The 19340-nt window shown below is 40.6% G+C and overlaps 1 protein-coding gene across 1 annotated transcript in view; it reads right to left on the bottom strand.

The window, feature by feature from the left end:
* The window catches only part of gpat2 (glycerol-3-phosphate acyltransferase 2, mitochondrial), a 68262-nt gene that overhangs the window by 17137 nt on the left and 31785 nt on the right, over positions 1 to 19340 (bottom strand). Inside the window, exons 3-12 of the mRNA XM_086112171.1 lie at positions 8614 to 8708; positions 7549 to 7644; positions 7366 to 7445; positions 6431 to 6541; positions 5943 to 6065; positions 4844 to 4943; positions 3309 to 3442; positions 2586 to 2685; positions 1142 to 1321; positions 575 to 667 (exon numbers count right to left, since the gene is read on the bottom strand). Of these exons, the coding sequence (XP_085968297.1) occupies positions 575 to 667; positions 1142 to 1321; positions 2586 to 2685; positions 3309 to 3442; positions 4844 to 4943; positions 5943 to 6065; positions 6431 to 6541; positions 7366 to 7445; positions 7549 to 7644; positions 8614 to 8676 (1080 nt within the window). The 5' untranslated portion in view covers positions 8677 to 8708. The remainder of the gene's footprint in view (positions 1 to 574; positions 668 to 1141; positions 1322 to 2585; positions 2686 to 3308; positions 3443 to 4843; positions 4944 to 5942; positions 6066 to 6430; positions 6542 to 7365; positions 7446 to 7548; positions 7645 to 8613; positions 8709 to 19340) is intronic.

Genomic DNA, 19340 nt, shown 5'->3' with positions numbered 1-19340 from the left:
ATTGTGAGGGATTCAAAATAACGTTTGAATGAAGAGCCCTCACTCACACTATACTGATGAGGCCTTAGGGTGGTCAGAACCACCCACAAAAGATGGCAAACTGCGGTTGTAAATTATGGGGCATGTCTTAAGAACAAATCATTAACCAATTTAAAGTGTTGAAAATAGCTTGAGAACAAATCTTTTAATTGGTCAGCCACAAAGGTATAGGCGTGCAGATTTATTCCGTCTCATCGATTATTTATTGCATCGCTCATGGCTTTAAGACCAAAAAAGTTTGGGATGGTGACATAAGCTTTTGTGTAATTACTTTTTATCAGCGTGAATGCAGACTTTGACTCAACCATTTTAATCAAAGACCAATAAATTCGATTTTTTTTATGGTAATAAGTGAGTGATTGAGCACGCAAAAAAGTTTTCACACAATGCTATCAATCTAAGCTATAATAACTCCAACAACAGTGTTTTGTTAAGCAAGATGCCATTGTTTCAAATTCCTAAAAAGTATGATCGTGATTTTGGAGACGTGAGCACTCCACACAACGGCCACAAAATATTCTTCATGTGTGTTCACCTTAAGAGAAAAGGGCTGGGCGAGATGAATCCTAACAATTCCTTCAGATTTCCTCCAAAGAAGAGACAACAGCCAGCGATATAGAGAGCTCATCTGTAAGACGTGGGAGGGAAATATTTTCAATACAAGTGCATCACAGAGTGTCTTGGAGATGATATAGTGGGGCTTCGCTATTAGAAAGCACATTATGTGGTGCCGCTAATGAGCAAGAGTGTATGATGATGGAGAAACAGTGACGCAGAGAGTGTGTCCCAATGAGAACTTTGTGAACACATCTGAATGACAGAACCAGATGGTGAGGCAAGAACCTTTTTATGGCAATTAGCTGAAAGTTACACCCACTCTCCAGTGTGGACTCGACGTGCAGATAATAGAGGGTAAATAAACATCGACGACATGCAAACCTCACCTAAACAACAAAGTGCCAGCAGGAATGCAAATTAGATTGCGCTTCGTGATAATTTTGTTTTTCATTTACCCTCCAAACTTGCGACAGAGGCCACAACAATAACAGATAATGCGTATAAAAAAATTTGAGGGTGCTTTGTGTGGCGACGGCCATTTTACCTGCATGTGTGACTCTGGCACAGAATCATAGGAGATGCCCACAGGAACCAGACTGATATCAGGGACAGATCCCTCTTTGATGAGATGCCTGATGTGAGCCAGCCACTGGCACCCTTGACCAGACTCTGCTGACACACCGACACTTAAGGATTGGCCCTCATGTAGCAGCTCACATACTAACTGTAGAGGAGAGAGAGAGAGAGAGAGAGAAGAGATGGTATAGAAGTAGGTCTGGAAGGTCGTGACAGTCGGGAGCAATTAGCATAAAATCCCTGATATGCATTTTAAATTCTACATTAGCTAAATGACAGGTCAAGGCCTTGAGGGGGAGGAAGGAAAAAAAAGCCTATAAATGTGTTTGCGGCGGCTGAGGAACATCAAGTCAAAATGCTAACTGGATAAGGAGCAGATATAAAAGCGACCCTGGGGCCAAACTTTATAATATTCAAGAATATTAAATTATGATTTTACAAAAAAACTAAGCGGAACGTACTCAATAAACAATCGCGGCAATTTAACATTGACATCGGGTTTCACCAATAAACAAAAATGCTTTCAAACATGCAGCCAATATGCTTTTTCACATTAATGGTCAAAGAGAGGGGGGAAAAAAAACACACCGAGTCTCTCATAAAGAACCCGCTAGTTTCAGAGAGATTGTAGTTTTGTGAAGTAATAACTGGCCAAGCGCTTTTATTAAGATATACAGCAATATATTGCTCTTAATAAAAGCAGTTATGCCTCCAAATGAAGCATCTTTGGAGAAATGATACGAAGCACGAGGGGCTCCCTTTCTACACACAAAAAGGAAGCCGGTGAGAAGGTGATGAAGACTGAAAAACGAAAACGAAAAAAAAATAAAGGTATGGCATTACTAGAGGAGTAAAAGCAAAGGGAGACAATTATTTGCAAAAGGAGAGGATAAAGCGGCACAGATAATGGATGGAATAGTAAGTTTGATGAGGCTGAGTTTGAAGGAGAGTTTAAACGACAGCTTTTGAATTGATTGAGGAGCTGACTGGGTTGGGATAAAAAAGAACAGCCCACCCAAAGACAAATTATAAGGCCACGTAGCTATCTTGTGCTTACCCAGCAATTTTGTACCATCACCAGCTTGTACATTCCCCCCCCCCCCTCCAGCAAAATATATCATGTTTTTCTGATTCATGACCGAGACCTTCATTTCCATTCACTTGTGAACAGGCCGTTTGTATGTTTCAAGACACGTGGCTAATGAGGAACTGTTCCAATTGTCAGGCTTGAATAGATTGTGCGGTGAGGAGGGATTATTTATTTTATTGTATTAGAGGGGTGAGTCAGAGAAAAGGGAGCGCGGAACCTGATTTAACCTCTGACGGATTTGCATATGTGTATGAAGCCTGAGCAGACGACTGCCATTACTGTCACATTCAACCTCATCCTCGAGACAACACGTCAAACTTACAGAGGTCATGACAGGCCTGTACAGATGGTCCATTTCGGCATCCTGCTCGGTCGCTGCAGATGGCGGCAAGAAGATCATGCCGATTTTCTGAAGGATCGACCTAAAGGAGAATCTGCGATGCATCATTTCATGCCAACTAAATAACAGGCAAGTATCCAGTTACCCGAGTTTTAACTGTCCCCCTTCTTAATCAAGACCCAAGCGGCTAACGAATAATTGAGATCCTGTATACAGTGGTGCCTTGGGATAAGAGTGACCTGACTTACAAATTTTTCAAGATACAAGCCGTTGTGAGCTGGTGTTTGACCAATTTTTTTGTTTGTTTTTATGTGCAAGCAAACATTTGAGCTACGAAAGCTAGATGGCGGAAGTGATATTCAATCACCTCACTTCACAACAAGCAGCAGATTGACAACTAGTGAACCATTATTTAAAAAAAAGAGGCCTCAAGTTGTTTATTGCCACAACCAGTTGGGAGTTTACTGTCAAGCTTAACATAAAACTAATTAGATTCAATTGATTTCAACTGGGAAAAAATGACTTGAAAATCTTTTGAGCTACTAGTCGCAGAACTAATTCATTGAACTGCTATCGCAAGGCATCACTGCATATGAAATGAAAGTCAAAGTGAATTTACTCACTCAAAAGAATCAATGTGTATTTGTGATCACGGTGCTGTTTTACATCACGAACGTGATGAAAGTGTGGTCTTTTTTTTTGTACCTGAGGAAGGAGTTGTTAACTTGGATCGGACAAATTGCATATGGCACTCTTAGGTTGTTACAGAAGAGCGCCAAAGAAAGGAGAACGCTGTCCAAGATGCTCTGACGCACATACACGTAGACCAGCAGCGATCCCTGTATTATGTAATAGAGGCAAACTTCGCGTAAGCAACATGCATCACATTGTCGTTCCATTGTACCCGTAACAATGTTGGGTCTTTCAGGTGTGCAAAGATTAAGGGAGGCTACTGTCGTGATAGATAACAAGGTGGAAAACATCAGAATAAGGTGTGGAGAGGCTGTAGGTAGACACACTCAATGAGACTTTCAAATTGACTTAAAAATTTTTTTAACACAATAATCAACATTCAAGTTATGAGGAAATATGTGCTGTAGTTATGTACAGCAAAAGCAAATACACATCATAGAGCAACCAAAAACAATGTATGATGGAAGATTTAATGAAGGTGGACTACATACAGACTACACAGAGAAATCAAATATAGCAGTATTTTCTTTTCTGGCAGTTTTAATGAAAAGCCAAGTAAAAACCAACAATGAGAGGACTCGAAAGTCTTTTTATCCCCATTGCGGTAACCTCATTTTATAATGACCTATTACTCTGCTTATTGTTCTGCTTTTAAGAATCTCTCACACTTTTATACCTATGTTTTATGAGTGAAGGGGTAGAGCTAACTGGAGCGACTAAAGGGGTACAGATTATGCAGCTGGCGCATTAGTGTTGAATCAAATCTCAGTTCAATTAATTTGCTGTCCGTGCTTCTGTCTGACAGCTCCTCTGTTGTCGTTCCTAAGAGTGTTAAAATGATTCATTAATTCATTTCATTTGGATTCTTTAATTCATTTTTATGTCCCTCTTACTGATCTGATAATAGTGATGGCCAAACTACGTTTTTAATCTCTCGTGTCTTTAGCTGTAGACAAAACAACTCACTTCACTCGGAAAGAAAAGAATACATCTCTCTCTCTCTCATTATTTTATTTGACATATTTTATTTGAAGTTAAATCATTATTTTATTTGACATGTTTTATTTAAAGTTAATAATTGAGATGAGGGATGACAAGTGAAATTGCCATAAGAGACAAAGTAAAAATATTCCACAGACAAATAGATTATACAATTGAAAACAGAGAGGTGCAAAATAGTCAATAAATCAATTGATAGATTTAACTAATGATATAATTACAACGATGTCGTCTGCCATTACAAGAAAAAGTCAAAAGTCATGGGACAAGTGAGAGAATTTTCACATTTAGATGCCAGATAAATGGTTTGGAAGAAATTTTTTAAATGAATGAATTGCACTGGGTGAATAGAGAAAACCTCTTTAGCCTCATTAGATGGTCGAGTAGATGGTCAAAACAGCCTAATTCCAATCACAAGCGTGAGGGAGTTAGTCTAAACACTCGTGCCTCAACACCCAGCATGGTGGAAGCCTTATGCACTTCTAATCATCTGGAAATAATTTGTGCGTGCGTGTGTGCGCGTGCGTGTGATGATCGAGCGCCGGTACCTCTTCCGAGGCTCTGTGCAAAGCCACAAAATGGCTGAGGTTCACTTGAATACTGCCAAAAAGAGAGGCAAACATCTTCATCATCACCCAGCCCACACATCTAGTCACGAGCAGAGTGGCGGCAATGCAGACAGACAGAAGAAAGGAGACAAAAATGAAAATTAATGGCTGATGATGACGAGAGTGGGATGACACATGAAAGGCAATAATGGACAAACAAGAAAGGCAGTGAATTCCTGCAAGTTGTCACATACACACGGGAGTGCGAACTGGCAAACTTCTTGATAGTACCTATTTTTCCATTTTAATTCTGAGGCTCTTCAGTTTTACTTCATATCATTTCCCTGAAGACAAAAACAATATTTGCAAAGTACTGCAACATTTAGTCATAGTGCATTCGCGACGCTGTTCCAAAATTGAGAAAAATAGCATCACAAAACATGCGTTGAATGAGCTTTTCTTGACCCTCAAAATGATTTTGCAGCTCTAATAACAGCGCATGCAGAGCAAGAATGCAGCACGTAGGAATTGCATGCTTTTCTTCATTTCTGGGTTTGTGCTTTTGGTGCTGTACTTGTCATTTCTGTTCAACAGGAGCACAGATCGTCACATGCGTCGATGTGTTTACAGAATATACAGGTAGCTTACTTGCAAAAAGTAGTGTGAATAAGAACCGAACCAAACCGAACAAAATAACAACGAGGAAAAAAAGTCCATTTTTGGTCCGCACCAAACAAGCAGACCAAAGGACGTTTCTGGTTTTAATTAGTGTCCACAGTTCCTAAACCTTTATTGAATGCTATCCACTTGATTGGTCATTGATATTTATTTCACCATTTGTTAAATATAAAGCTTTAATTATTCACTAAAAATAAAAACTTTTTAAAACGATTTGGGGGTTTCTGGAACAGATTAATTTGATTTACAGGTACATGATTTCCTATGAGAAATATTGCTTTGGATTTTTTATGATTCGATTTTAGTCAGACTTTCTGTAATGGATTAATAAAGAAACCAGGGTTCCGCTGTATTTGAACAACTTGCACTGTGCCACCCTCAAATATAAAATGCTATAGTATTCACATGATTAAAAACACACCGTAAAAAAAACGGGGAGATGCAAGTATTAATTATGGGGCGGAATGATGAGATGGGATGGAGCTGCCCTTGGCTGTCACCCCCCTCGGGCGCTTTCGGATTTGTTGCGAGAGCCTCCCTCACCCTGAAACACAATCATAGGGCAGCTCAGTTAAATAAGCTCCAAATAGAGTTCTTTCATCCTAAAACACACCCAGTAGGACGACAGCAACCTTGAGTGAAGGGGTTAGCAATACGTTCAACTCAATTATATAGACAAAAAGACAACAACAGACAGAAAAGTATGATGTCTGTCCCTTGTTACGCAGTTTCTCTTCATTCACTCCGCAGGTGAGATACTTTCTTCTCTTTGTCATTGTTTGTGGGTCTTATCTGCTCGCCTTTAGTCATTTCTCTCCCCAGAACTGTAGGATTCCATTACATTTTCTGCATCTTCCCCTATCATTAATTTACTCTCCTCTCCGCCATCAGCTCTGTCATCTCTGGTACCTGTTACTCTCACAGATCCTCTCCTGCCGGCTGTTAACAGGACTCGGATAGACCTTGCACCCACTCACAAATAGCACACAGCATATCCTCCGCACAAGCCAGCCTCTGTACCTACAACAGAAGGGGGAAAAAGAAATGTTAAATAAAAAATACACACGTTAAATAAAATGTCTTGAGACAAATACTTGCATAGGGGGGTCACACTGAAATAAAGACAAGTTCAGACCAACAGAATGAAGTCATAAATAATTTCCCATGCAGGGCGGCAGTAGTCGTTCATGTGTGCGCCTCACAGTTCTGAGGTCAATGTTTCGAACGTCGCCTCCGGCTTTTCATGTGTGTATTTTACATGTTCTCCCGGTGCTTGCGTGGGTCTTCTCCGAGCACTCTGGCTTGCTGCCACATTCCGAAAACATGCGTGTTGGGTTCATTGAAGACTAAATTGCCCACAAGTGTGAATGTGACTATGTGTGTTGGTCAGCAGTATGTGTGCCTTGCAATCGACCAGTCAGGGATGGCGAAAAGAGATCATATACTGTAACTCTTGTAAACAATGAACAATGGCAAAGAGGACTGTCAGCGTTTCTTCCCCTCCAATAAACCTTGAGTGCCGGAAGAGACAATCATGAGTCTGACTGGTTTTGTGAGGAAGCAGTCATGGCGGGGGGAAAAAAGGGAGGAAATTCAGTTTTGTGGATGAGTAGCTGCGCGGGTTCACGTGTCTGAGGTATTTCTGGGAGACGAATTTAATGAACTGCGAATTCTGCTGTCGGAACGCCCAACTTGTGGGGAACATGAATTTTGCTGATAATACTGGCGATGGTGGGGTAAACATCAATTTACAATTTAGTTTTTAGCAGTACAACTTATTGATCCTAAATGTGTCAAAACTTTCACAATAAAATATTGCCTCACTTGTTGAACATTAACTTTACCTGGTGTGAGTCTCATTGACACAGAGAATATTGTGAAAGTCAAGCAAGGGGCTTTGTCCAAACTTCTTACGATGGCGTGACTGAAAAAGACAAAAAGAGATATTTGACCAAGTTATTGGAATAGCATCAGAAAGTACATTTCAAGTGGATTCAAGGTTTTCTGTTGAATGGTTTGATTCTTACGAGACTGTCAGGATTGCACTGTTGGCAGCACTGACCCACAATTGGTCGGAACTTGCCCAGCACAGGCACCGGAGTCATCTTTAAGGAGCGTGACAACTAAGCACAAGAAAAGAGAATTATACAAACACACAACACTAATCATAGCAAACAACATACAATCAGAACAGATGTTATAGTGTATGTCATTGACATGAGCAGCGCTCAGATGTCAACTTTCAAAGTTGCTGTAAAATAATGTACAGTATCTTTTACAGCAGAGTGGTAATAGAGAAAAAGAGTAATGAGACTTACTCTATACTTTCCTCTGAGCTTTTTTTCATTTTAGCTTTACTTCATGCGATAAAATACAGACACAACCAAAAATTACAGAATGACGATGAACATTAATACTGCCTAAGAACAAGGAGTGAATACAATGACACGATGCAGTGTTCGGAATTCAGACTGTTCCAGTTTAGATAAAACAGGCGAATGAATCTCGTGAAATCAATGACTTTGATCAATGATAATGAGCTGAGAAAACAGGACAGTGCACTGAATAAGTGCCTTGCCAAGACAAAACAATGGGAAACTAAGCCCCTCAAAAAGTCCTGTGAGGATCCTACTAAATTTATAGTGTAATGATCGAACGCATCTTTATTACTATGTATCCTGAGCATTTGTGGGTTCAATATTGATGGGCGTTTGATAACAGTCCCTCTGGGCTTTAATTTTTCAAATGATTGGTCATTCATTTTTATCGATAACAAAAAGGAAAAGGAGTGCAAAAAACAAACACGGAGAATATGCATCACCCACACAGGAAGGCCAGAACCAAAATTCAAACTAAAAAACCCGGTGCTGTGAGTCGGCAACTCCTACCACTATGGCACCGTGCCACCCTGATTTATTTATTGCCCATTGCTTACCAATGGTCAAAAGCCTTGGGTAGTATTTAAAAAGAAAGAAAACACAAGACAAATTAAATGGAAAGCACATGCAGCCGCAGCTGTTTTCTTTGAGATTGGCAGGATGAATGCGCAGGGATAAAATGATGTGAGAGAGTCATGCATGCTGTGGACTTACAGCGGGTCTTTTTTGTGGAATCACCAAGTCTGTAGTTATCCTGCCATTCAACTGCTGCACCATGATGAGTCCAATCCAGCCTTCAATGCAGTTATCTGCCAAGGCAAAGATAGGGGTAGAGATGGGCGTTTGAAAGTATTTTATTGAAACACATTCACAAGAAAGAGAAAAAAACAAACCCCAATGTCAGTGTAACAAAACAATCTTGTCCTCTGACTCTTGCTAGGCAAGAATTTCATAAGAGCACTCAGCTATCTATTATTTTTTTGCTCATAGATGCAATTTCAACCAACTAGCCAGCACTTCTCCGCCCCCATCATCAGAACTCTTCTTTTCATCCTCGCGGGCGAAAGAGAGGCAAGAGTCTAGCTTTCCCTGTGGTTGGTTTGACATTGGTTCAATTTCTAATGAACCAATGACTTGGGGCAATCCTTTGATTTTTGTGCTTGCAATAAAAGACTCTCCCTCAAGAGCAACAAAGAAAGCAGAAATTGTTAATAATAGCCTTCGTAGCTGATTAGGTTTCATTCCAGCAACAAAAATTCATAAAAGAAATATAATTGCAAAATATACAGCATTCACAGTAATGAAAAGCTCACGTTAAAATCCACTCCGAAGGATGGACAATTTTGAAACCTCCCAATGTTTTGGGGAAATATCTCTCACCCCCTCACCCCCAATAAATAATAACAGATGAAAAATATACGGGTAAGTAAAAAGAAAAAAAACATACAAACCATACAAAAGGTACTATTGATGGAAAATGAGACAGATGATAACGCCCGTTAAGTTGGAAATTGAATTTAGCGGTAGTGTTGCGCCAAAAGTGGTTCACATCTCTGTCTAGGCTGCTCACTACAAAATGGTGAAGATGATGCAAGGTTGACAATAATAATAAAAGAAATGTGGAATGCATGCCACAAAATATTACCGGTATATGGTCTTAGATGTTATCTGTTAACTACCTGTACAGTGATGAGACAGTCAGGAATATTAAATTGAAATGGTGCCAGATTTTCAAATGTAAAAATGACAGCAATCAACGACTGCCCGTTCAATAAACGACTAATATTCTACAGTGCACATTACACACATTATTCTTCAGTGATAACACTACTGTCAGATTGTTGCTTTTTCGCTACCATGGAGAGAACAATTAGGGACTTAGAACAGCAGTTCCGCACTATGACAGGACAGTCTTTAGCGGCGCTAGCTCTCCAGCCACAGCGCGTTGCTGGCGGTTGCGGTCCAAGATAGCATAGTGTAGCACCCATTGCGACAATCATTCCTGGGATAGTTCCCGAGCGCCCGTTGTTATTTCATTATCCGTACTGAGATACTTTTTGTGGGTAGAGTATCAAAGTCAGAATTTTGGTACAGTGACAACACTATTTGTGGCAGGACCATCAATGGGACTGTTCTAATCAGGGTGAGCACAAACAATACTTGATTGGTCAATTCACTGCTGCCTGCATCCCTTTTATTATTTATTGCTTCTTAAGGACACTGTTGCTTTTGAGGAACTGATTGTTGATAAGAAGGAGAAAAAAAAACCTAGTCAACATGACTACTGAGATGCCTTAAGAATCCAAGCTGAAGTGAGAATTTCTCGAAATCAACAAATTTTAGATGACGTCAAAAGCAAGGAACTTTGACGTGACTGCACAAGGACCAAGTACCTTGTCTCGATGCTGAGTCGATGAAAACTCAGACCTGGAATCCCCCAGATTACGAACACAAATGCAGTTTGTTGTTTTCAGAACAAATCAAATTATCCGTTGTATATGTTTAAAACGTCTGTTGCCAAGTGTCATCCCGATAATTATACGACAAATTTTACGACAGGATCTCTCCTAATAAATCTCTTGGTGGTAATCATCCATCAGTTAGATGACTCTTACAAGATTCGCAGGGAGACTTTATCTCTCTGTATGTTACTCTGCTGATCCCACTCTGCCCCATTACTGAGCTAATTGAAACCCGAGTTTTACCACCCCCATGGGGAGATGCTCCATTTCTCCTGGCTCCAGTTCCCACATTCATTATCAACTCCACTGGGAGCAAAGTCCTTGATAAGAGGTTCGCAGAAATCAGTGATGCTTTGCAGGTGCAGGGATTGATGGAGGGCATATGGCAGCAAAACAGCAAGTAAAGGGAATAAAACTCCAAATTACACAGCCATGAATAAGCAAAGCCTCTAATGGGGTTATATAATCCACTTCAGAGGGAAAAAACCAGACCTGTGTAAAACCGCCAACAATTTCCTTCAACAGACTGTCAACCATCTTCATCCGAGTAAAATTTTGGAGCTGAAAACTCAACGTCACACTCCACTAATGTGATCAATTATCACTCTCCTCAAAAGTCAATCACTCCATCACACTTTTAAAATAAATACGATGCTGTTGCCCGCTGTTGTCGTGCCAAACCTAAAAATACGAGCTAAGAATACAAACAGCGAGCCATGTAACGATGTTAGGATTGTAGCAATGAAGCAATACAAAATAATCAGGTGCTACACTGTATTATTTACAAGCAGCCCAGAAAGTATCAAACCACTGGGGACGGAGGATTGCGCGATGTAGATATCACCACCGGGATATCAATGTGATGGACTTTTATCTATGTTCTGCAAGTAAACCTGGAATTGTAATACTGTTTACATGCACAACTATGCGGTAGATATGTCAACTGTCAAGTCGCACGGCTCCAATCACGTATAGAAAATCTATCAGGGGATCAGTAGTTGAGCGGCGTGGGGCCCAGCTGCTTCGATTTCTTTACACTAAAGGAATGCATTATTCTTTTCCTTCCTTAAGCGTCAAACTGCTGACGGTACACTTCAATGCCCACGGTTCAGTCGAGCGAAAAAAGTCTCACATAACACAGAGCAATGTTTAGTGTCGACAGTTGGTCATGCTGTCAGTCTTCCAATTATTACATTGTTATTTTACGACTTTTTTTTTTTGCAGTTTCTGCTCTTATTTAAAATTAAGTTAAACTATGTCAAGCATAATTTCATTCGCCCCCCGCCCGCAACCCACCCACGTTCATGGTTAGAGCAATACAATGTAACAGCAACGCATTTCACAATGAAAATGCTTTTGTTCGGCAATTTCTAGCGAGTAACGACATTTACAGAATGCCGAGTCGCCAGTCAACCATTGTACTGCATTGTCCCGTTAACCGCTCTTTACCATTGTTACAGAGTTTTTCCGCGAAATGTCTCAGCGCTGTATGGCGATGCACTGTTCATGTTCAGGCAAACAGGTGTTTGAATGGCCAAAAGAAAAGAATAAGGAACATAAATGGACGTAAATTATTTTGTTTTGACAAACATTTTGTTTTTTGTTTTTTCCTCTGGTAGAGAGAGAGAGAGAGAGAGAGAGAGAGAGAGAGAGAGAGAGAGAGAGAGAGAGAGAGAGAGAAAATACTTACCTTGCCGACAGTTTCAGCTTTCACTTCAGCCTCCGCTTACTGGTGTGATGTGTTGAAAAACAGCTGATCAGGTCGAGAAACCTTCAAAATAAAACTGCCAACCTGACAAATCCTGATAATGGCCCAATAGTTGTTTTTATCTACAGCTACAAAGTGTGCGGTAATAGTGTCTCGTGTTTATAATCAAGCTGGTGTTACAAGAGAGGTGTTCTTTCTCATTTATTTATATTTTGGTGTCAATGCAGGTGTGTATTTCATTTGTGGTGATTACGGCTAATTGGTGGATGGATATCGGCTCCTTTAATTGTTCCATCCATTGACCATTCCGTCAAGAGCAGATCTAGGATGACAGCGAGAAAAGGAATCCCCATTTCCATCTCCTTGCACCAGCCATGCTAAGGGATATTATTTGTCAAATGTGCTTGCACTTGCAGAATCGGGTAGGAGTGAACGATCACCTTGATTGATTGTTTTCTCCTGTGTATGTTATGAACTCATTTACTGCCAGCCGAGTTTCCCATATTGCCAGCAATTTTAGAATATTTTGACCCATCTTGCAGACTCAAAGAATATTGTGTTCTACAATACAGGCACAAAAGAGTAGGTGCTTTTCTTTCATCAGAAAAATAGCTTGTTTTGAGCTTTTTCTGATCACTGCAAGCAATATGCTCGCAAATGAGGCCAACTTTTCAGTGCGTGCTGACGGAAATACAATTCGAACGCGCTCTGCCTCACTCTGACTCTTTGTCAACTCAGAGCATTTTTCAAAAGTACCTTTTGGTGATTCAGAATGCCACAAAAAAAAAGGAGTTCTGGAGTATGCTCTGGGCATCCCGCATCCGGCGGTCGAGATGAGCATGAGCTGCTGATTGGTTTAGAAAGTAGGATGCGTTCCGAGCTTGGTTTGCCTTGAAGCCAAAAGATCATCATCTTCTTCTTCTTCAGTAGCAGCAGCAGTAGGAGAAGATGGAGGAATAGTAGAAGATGGTCTTCCGTCTTCAAGGCAACACCAGTTTTCGTATTTTGTATACACATCGTTTTTCAATTCTTAAACAAAAAAAAAAGAAAACAGGAAATGACTTGTTCCCGTTTGACGGAGACGGCAACACTATCCGTTAATGGACAGAGGAGGGACGGAGGGACCTATCCACATGTGAATATTTGACACGTGTGAATATATGGAAAACTTTTTGACATTTGTCGGAAAAACACACGTAGGTGTCCACTGATATACAAACGCACATTCAACAATTCACATTCAGAGTTTAATCATGATAAATGAGACATCAAAATAAATGCACACACAACATTAAGAAAAAAGTGTAAATGGCGGTTACATTTGTGAATAATTTGGAGACAAATCTCTCCCCATATTGTAATGCGCGCATCTCACGAAGCTGCAAATTTGGGATTTCGTCAAGGTTGAAAGGTTGCGTGCATGTTCGCATGCAGTTTTAAATGTCCCAAGCAGTTTCGTTTGTCGCAGGGAAATTTTGAACATAACTTTCCAACAAAAATGTTTAGTTTGTTGTTGTGACCTTAATTCACCCTGAAGTTTTTGTTTTTCGATCAGATGATAGATTGATCGATTGATGGTAAAGCAATGTATTGTTAAGAAATGATTTTGTGACATAAGGTTTGGTGTCTCGTTGGCCGCTTGGTACTTCAGCAGAATAGGGACTTCCTTTCATGTCCTGAACACCTCTAGATAGGGCATAACACGAGGAATACATCAAACACTTGTCAGTGACAGGTCTGACACTCATTTGTATTCTAGTAGGCTCTCTGAAAAATATAAGTGGATGATAAAAAAAAAAAAAAAGGACATAGGGGAGGATAAAATAATTCGAGCAATGAACAAGAGCTTTCCTGACCCACAAACCAGTTGAACATCCACTCCATGATGGCCTCCACCTTGCCACACCATCATGACAGAACATAAGAAGCATCTTGTCCCGACAAGAGCCACTTAGACAAGTCGACACCAAGTGGATTTCCATAAATTGTTTACAGTAAAAGTGACATGACTAAAGAACAGCTGCTAAAAAGCTTCACCATGGTGATAAAAGTTTAATCAATAGTCTGCAAGTCTTTACAACCTTGCGGTCTCTGTACTCTCTCCAAGGAACCCATAATATGCGCACACACAGTTAGAATAGAGGTGACAGGCATAAGGTGATTTCAGGAAGAGTAATTACACTACACAATAAAATTCAAAGGACACTTACATAGTTGTTGATTATATGGGGAGTTGCGGTAAAGTGTGTCTGTGTGCTTGCAGCCTTGCGTGTTGTCGTCGGACTTACAGATGACTAATGGGGAGGAAACACGGGCCATCCTTTAATGTCTCTGTCTTCATGGACACAGCCTAATCTCATATTGTAACATGAATAAAATGATTGGCGCCAGGAGATGTCCCCAAGAGAAAAAAAACGGAAGCTCTCTGCCGCCCCGATGGCTGGGTTTGCGGAGTCAGTCATAAATACGGCTCACCACATGCTAGTAGACGGGAATGGACCAATTAGCAAACACATTTGAGTGGCAGTTTACAGATGGTTATTTTCACAGTAAACGACTCAGAATTCTTGAATTGCTGTAGCAAACGCATGTCTGCTGTGTTATTTATCATTAGTTTGCATTGCGCGTGTAAATCTATAATTTAGAATGTTTCTATTCGCCTTGTTAAAGTGAGGAATCTGTTCTCATGCGAATGGTAACTTTGTATTCAATACCTCACAACTTGTGTCAAGACATCTACTATATGAATGCTAATCTACATGAATGCATTTAGAAGTCGGGGGGGGGGGGGGGAGAAACAAGGAAGAAGGGAGAATAATTGGTCTATTCAATGAACGTTAACAATTCTTAGATTGTGTGGTAATAGTTGATTCATCCTGTCTGAAAGCATCCATCCATCCATCCATTTTCCAAACCGCTTGATCCTCACTAGGGTCGCGGGGGGTGCTGGAGCCTATCCCAGCTGTCTTCGGGCAGTAGGCGGGGGACACCCTGAAACGGTTGCCAGCCAACCGCAGGGCACACAGAGACGAACAACCATCCGCGCTCACATTCACACCTAGGGACAATTTAGAGCGTCCAATCAGCCTGCCATGCATGTTTTTGGAATGTGGGAGGAAACCGGAGTACCCGGAGAAAACCCACGCAGGCGATGGAGTCAAAATGGAGTGCACTACTCTGCGGTGACCAGCAGAGGTGCTGTTGATGCACTCTCAACGTGTACATAGTCAATCAAGGAAATGTTGACAAATGTCCATTCCAAAGTACTACTACACTGAGGTGTCGGAACCACAACATAAACGGTCGTCGGATCAAACAGAAAAGTCTGAGGTCCAGTGGTTTCGTGTTAGAGAGAGGCAGACTGAGAGTGAGGGTCATTAGGTGAGCTCATTAAAGAGCCCGTGGGCTTGACGAGGGTGAATAGTCTATGAAGCCCAACACAACACCCATCCACCCACCCATCTTCTCTGTCTGAATGGACGAGTGGTTAAAGAAACAAAGGCTAGGAGTTTTATAAGCTATATTCCTTCTCAGAAACAGCACATTACCTTGGTCTTATTCACACACACATCTATCCGAGTGTAGAAAAAAAAAGTATTCCCCCCAAAAAAAATTCAATTCCAGGGAAATGTGAATAGTCTGTCGAGGCAGAAGCACACACATATTCACATAATAGCAGTTGTAACAATAGATGCCATAGCGTAGAATTTCTCATGAACAAACCCAAATGGATACGATCAATGACTTTGCCCGTCCTTCGCTTCTACAGAAGGTTAACACAGAAGTAAACCATGTGTCCTAGCACAATATGTCATTATGTGGCATTACACCTTATAAATAATGATAATAATCTGGCTTTAGGTGATTATGTTACGTTAATCATTTACAAATGCACAAGTGGGACATCTGCGATCCAAGAATGTTTGCGCAGATAAGCTGCTGCCTTCTGAGCAATTGCGGTCAACACCACCACCTTGGTTGCAGACAAATCCTATAGTTTGACCTTACCCCTAAAAAGCCGTTCTTCTGGGTAATTGAAAACTATGATTACCCTCTGAGGTGTAGAAATGCTCCTTATACCCACTAAAAATGGATCTGAGAAAGCACAATGTCAGGCAGCAAAAGATGGTGTGTTAATAAATGATAACATTTTTTTGGCTTCCCATTTTCTTCCTACAATGTTGTTCCTCTTGAGCATTCGTGGAGAAAAACCTGGAGGTCGAGTAAAGAAGACAAACAAGCCCCACCCCCATGGAGGCAGGTAAGAGCTCCTCTAATAACAACAAAACCCAGCTTTAGTTTCTTCTGGTTTGATGAATCCCTGACTCTCTCAGGAAAGTCCTAAATCCTGCCGATATTATGCCATAGTCACTGCAGCGCTACTACAACACTCGTCTCCATTGAGGGTTCATCCACAATATAATGTTTATGAAGCCTGGATTCGAACCCTCGACCTCTGCACTGTGAGACAGACGTGCTAAACAGCCGGAAAACCATATTTGCTGTTGAGAAGCTCAAATTCTGAACATTTGGGCAACTTTAAATTTAAAATATCTAAACGAGTCATTCAACTGATAATCGATTAGTTGTTGATGAATCGCTGTACCTCTAATTGTCAGAAAATAACAAGCAAGTCAAAAATTGCATTCTATTACATCACAAAGTTGATTTGAACTCGATTAATGGTTCAGCCTTCATATCAACTGCAAACAAAAGGAGGTGGAACGAGCCACCATGGAGGGAAAGTAGAGCAAACAAAAATAATGGCAATCTGCTATCAGAAGACGAGACAGAAGTGAAGCAAGAACTATAGCAATAGCTAAGCAAGGCTGGTGCGGCGAGGAGGCTCCACCCACCAATTAACAAGGTGAGACTGTTGATAAGGGGGAAAATCATGTCACCAGCAGACAGAAACACAACATGACAGAAAAAAAAAAAGTCTTCTCAAACCTGCGACAAGCAATTTTTCCGACAGGGGTGTTCTAATCCGATTTTGGGTGACTGTTTCATTTACTATTTTCAATGCATGTCCCACTTGCTATTTATGAACTTTGAGCGAACACTCAGAACTGAATCTTGTGCTGCACTTTGTTACGTTCTGGTGTCTCACGGTGTCTTTATAAAATAGGTCACCAGCTAAAAGTTACTTTACTCTGCATGATCACAGATCGGCAAGACAAAGCAGACATTTTCCGAAAAGTCAAAGGAGATCACGTCACACCTACTCCTTGTAGGTCAACCATCAAACAAATCTAATTCGTGAATAGCAGGCATGCATATTAATGAATTAACCCCAAAACCCCCACCCAGACATGTAATATTTAGAAACTGCCCCTTGGGATGGGGATGATGATTGATCACTAAGCAGTCGGTCAAATGTGAAGGTGTCGGCTGCAAACAGTAGGCGCACTGTTAACAGGCTCTTAAGTAGTGGTTGGTATTAAGAAGGATAACATATCAATTTAGCAACAATCCACACAGATCTTTGCTATGGCACAATTCCTCCACAATACAATAATCTACTGTAACTCTATAAACACACTATACTGTATTCACACACACACACACACACACACACACACACACACACACACACACACACACACCTTTTTAATTGCCTTATAGACAAGTGAAAGTTTGGGAATAATGCAGAGGCAAATTTCTTTGTTTGTTTGTTGCTACAAGTTATTCAATCAGAGGGGGAGAGGAGTTTCTCACATCCATTCAAATGTTAGACCATAGTAGTTCGATATACGTAAATCCTTATTGTGGGCAAATGGTGACTGTATTTTGCAATGTGGAAGCACTGGCGAGCTGCTTATCGCTCCACTTGTGAGAACAAAACAAAAAAGGATTTCCTTCTTATTGTGTCCATTTGTTTTCCCCCGGATTTAAATCACTTTTATAATCACATCACACCATACAAGACAATCTATCCGCTCTGCAATTGCCTTCCGTCTCTAGACGACAAACTCCTCTGTGCCCACTTGTTAGTTTGTTTAATCCATTCATATCATTTTCCGCCCCCCTTGTTTAGCTTTTCTTTTCCGCTTACTCCGCCGGCATTTCCTCATTTGATTCACCATAGTTACCCACCACAAGGCAAATCGGACTGTGATTGATCCACTAATCTTCTCTGCTTTCAAAATGCCAAAAGAACACACCATAGCATTAACAATACCAATAAAACTAATGATAGCAATAAAGAACCACACTTCCTTATCAGTGCTATTGGTACAAATAAAGGAAGACATCTATCTTAGATGAATCTCATCTACTTTTCTCCCTCGCACAAATATGCTGTCCTTATAGCAATATCCCTGAAGATCACGCAAAATTGCCTGCAATAGACTCCAAATCAAATTTGTCCGAATAATAGCAGCTCGCCGGCACCAGCAGGATTTCCAGGATCTTCGGGCTATCTGGAAAAAAAGCTGACGGATCAGAAAATCCCGGAATGGAACACGTTACAGAAATGTGCTACAATCTTTATACTGTATGTCAGCACATTTTCCTCATTAGGTCTTCATCAATAGAATTCAGGGCAAGATCGAGGTAATCCTCAGCGATCAATTTCCCTGATTAGTTGATTAAATCGCTAAACTATTGATGTTCACACCAAAGGCTTTACGAGAAATATAATAAACGCACAATGTCTTTCTGTGGGAAGGTTCAATGAGTAGTGCAACCACACCACAGGAACCTGTGTTCATTTAATTAAATTGGTGAAAAAAAACAATCATTATTTCAAGTATATTAAAGTTTAGAATAAAACTCTATGAAGCAATCTATTGTATTTCTCGTCTACATTATATCACTTGTTCTACTATCGTGTTATCGTTATCATCTGCAGCTGACTGCATGTAATTAATCTGTCAAATAAACTTGATTTGATGGGCAAATTCTTTCTTATGCCGCCACCAGGTGACAGACCGAACAACAAGAACACAGAAGTGAATCACAACCGGAGTTAATTTCATTGACGAAAAAATGTTCAGCTTTCATTTCGTCTCAAATATTTTTTTCCAGACGATTTTCTTTTCCCGTTTGAATCACACGCCCGGGAAGAAAACAAACTTAAGTGTAAAGAATGTGGAACGGTCCTGCGTGAGAAGAACACGAAAGATTTTTAGAGACATCCACAGAATGTACATCCCGAAATGTTCTGCAAGGTAAATAATGCTGCTAACGTGGCTAACGTGAGAGTCACTGGTGGCCTCACTAGGGGAAAGCATAAGAGAGCACAAGTCTCATGAGCACAAAGTGCATTC

This window comes from Hippocampus guttulatus, chromosome 5 (genome assembly GCF_054856545.1).
Source record: "Hippocampus guttulatus isolate MCC_2025c chromosome 5, RoL_Hgut_1.0, whole genome shotgun sequence".
NCBI classification, from domain to species: Eukaryota; Metazoa; Chordata; class Actinopteri; order Syngnathiformes; family Syngnathidae; genus Hippocampus; species Hippocampus guttulatus.
Note: the sequence above shows the minus strand (reverse complement) of the source record. Positions and strands in the feature narration are given on the sequence as shown.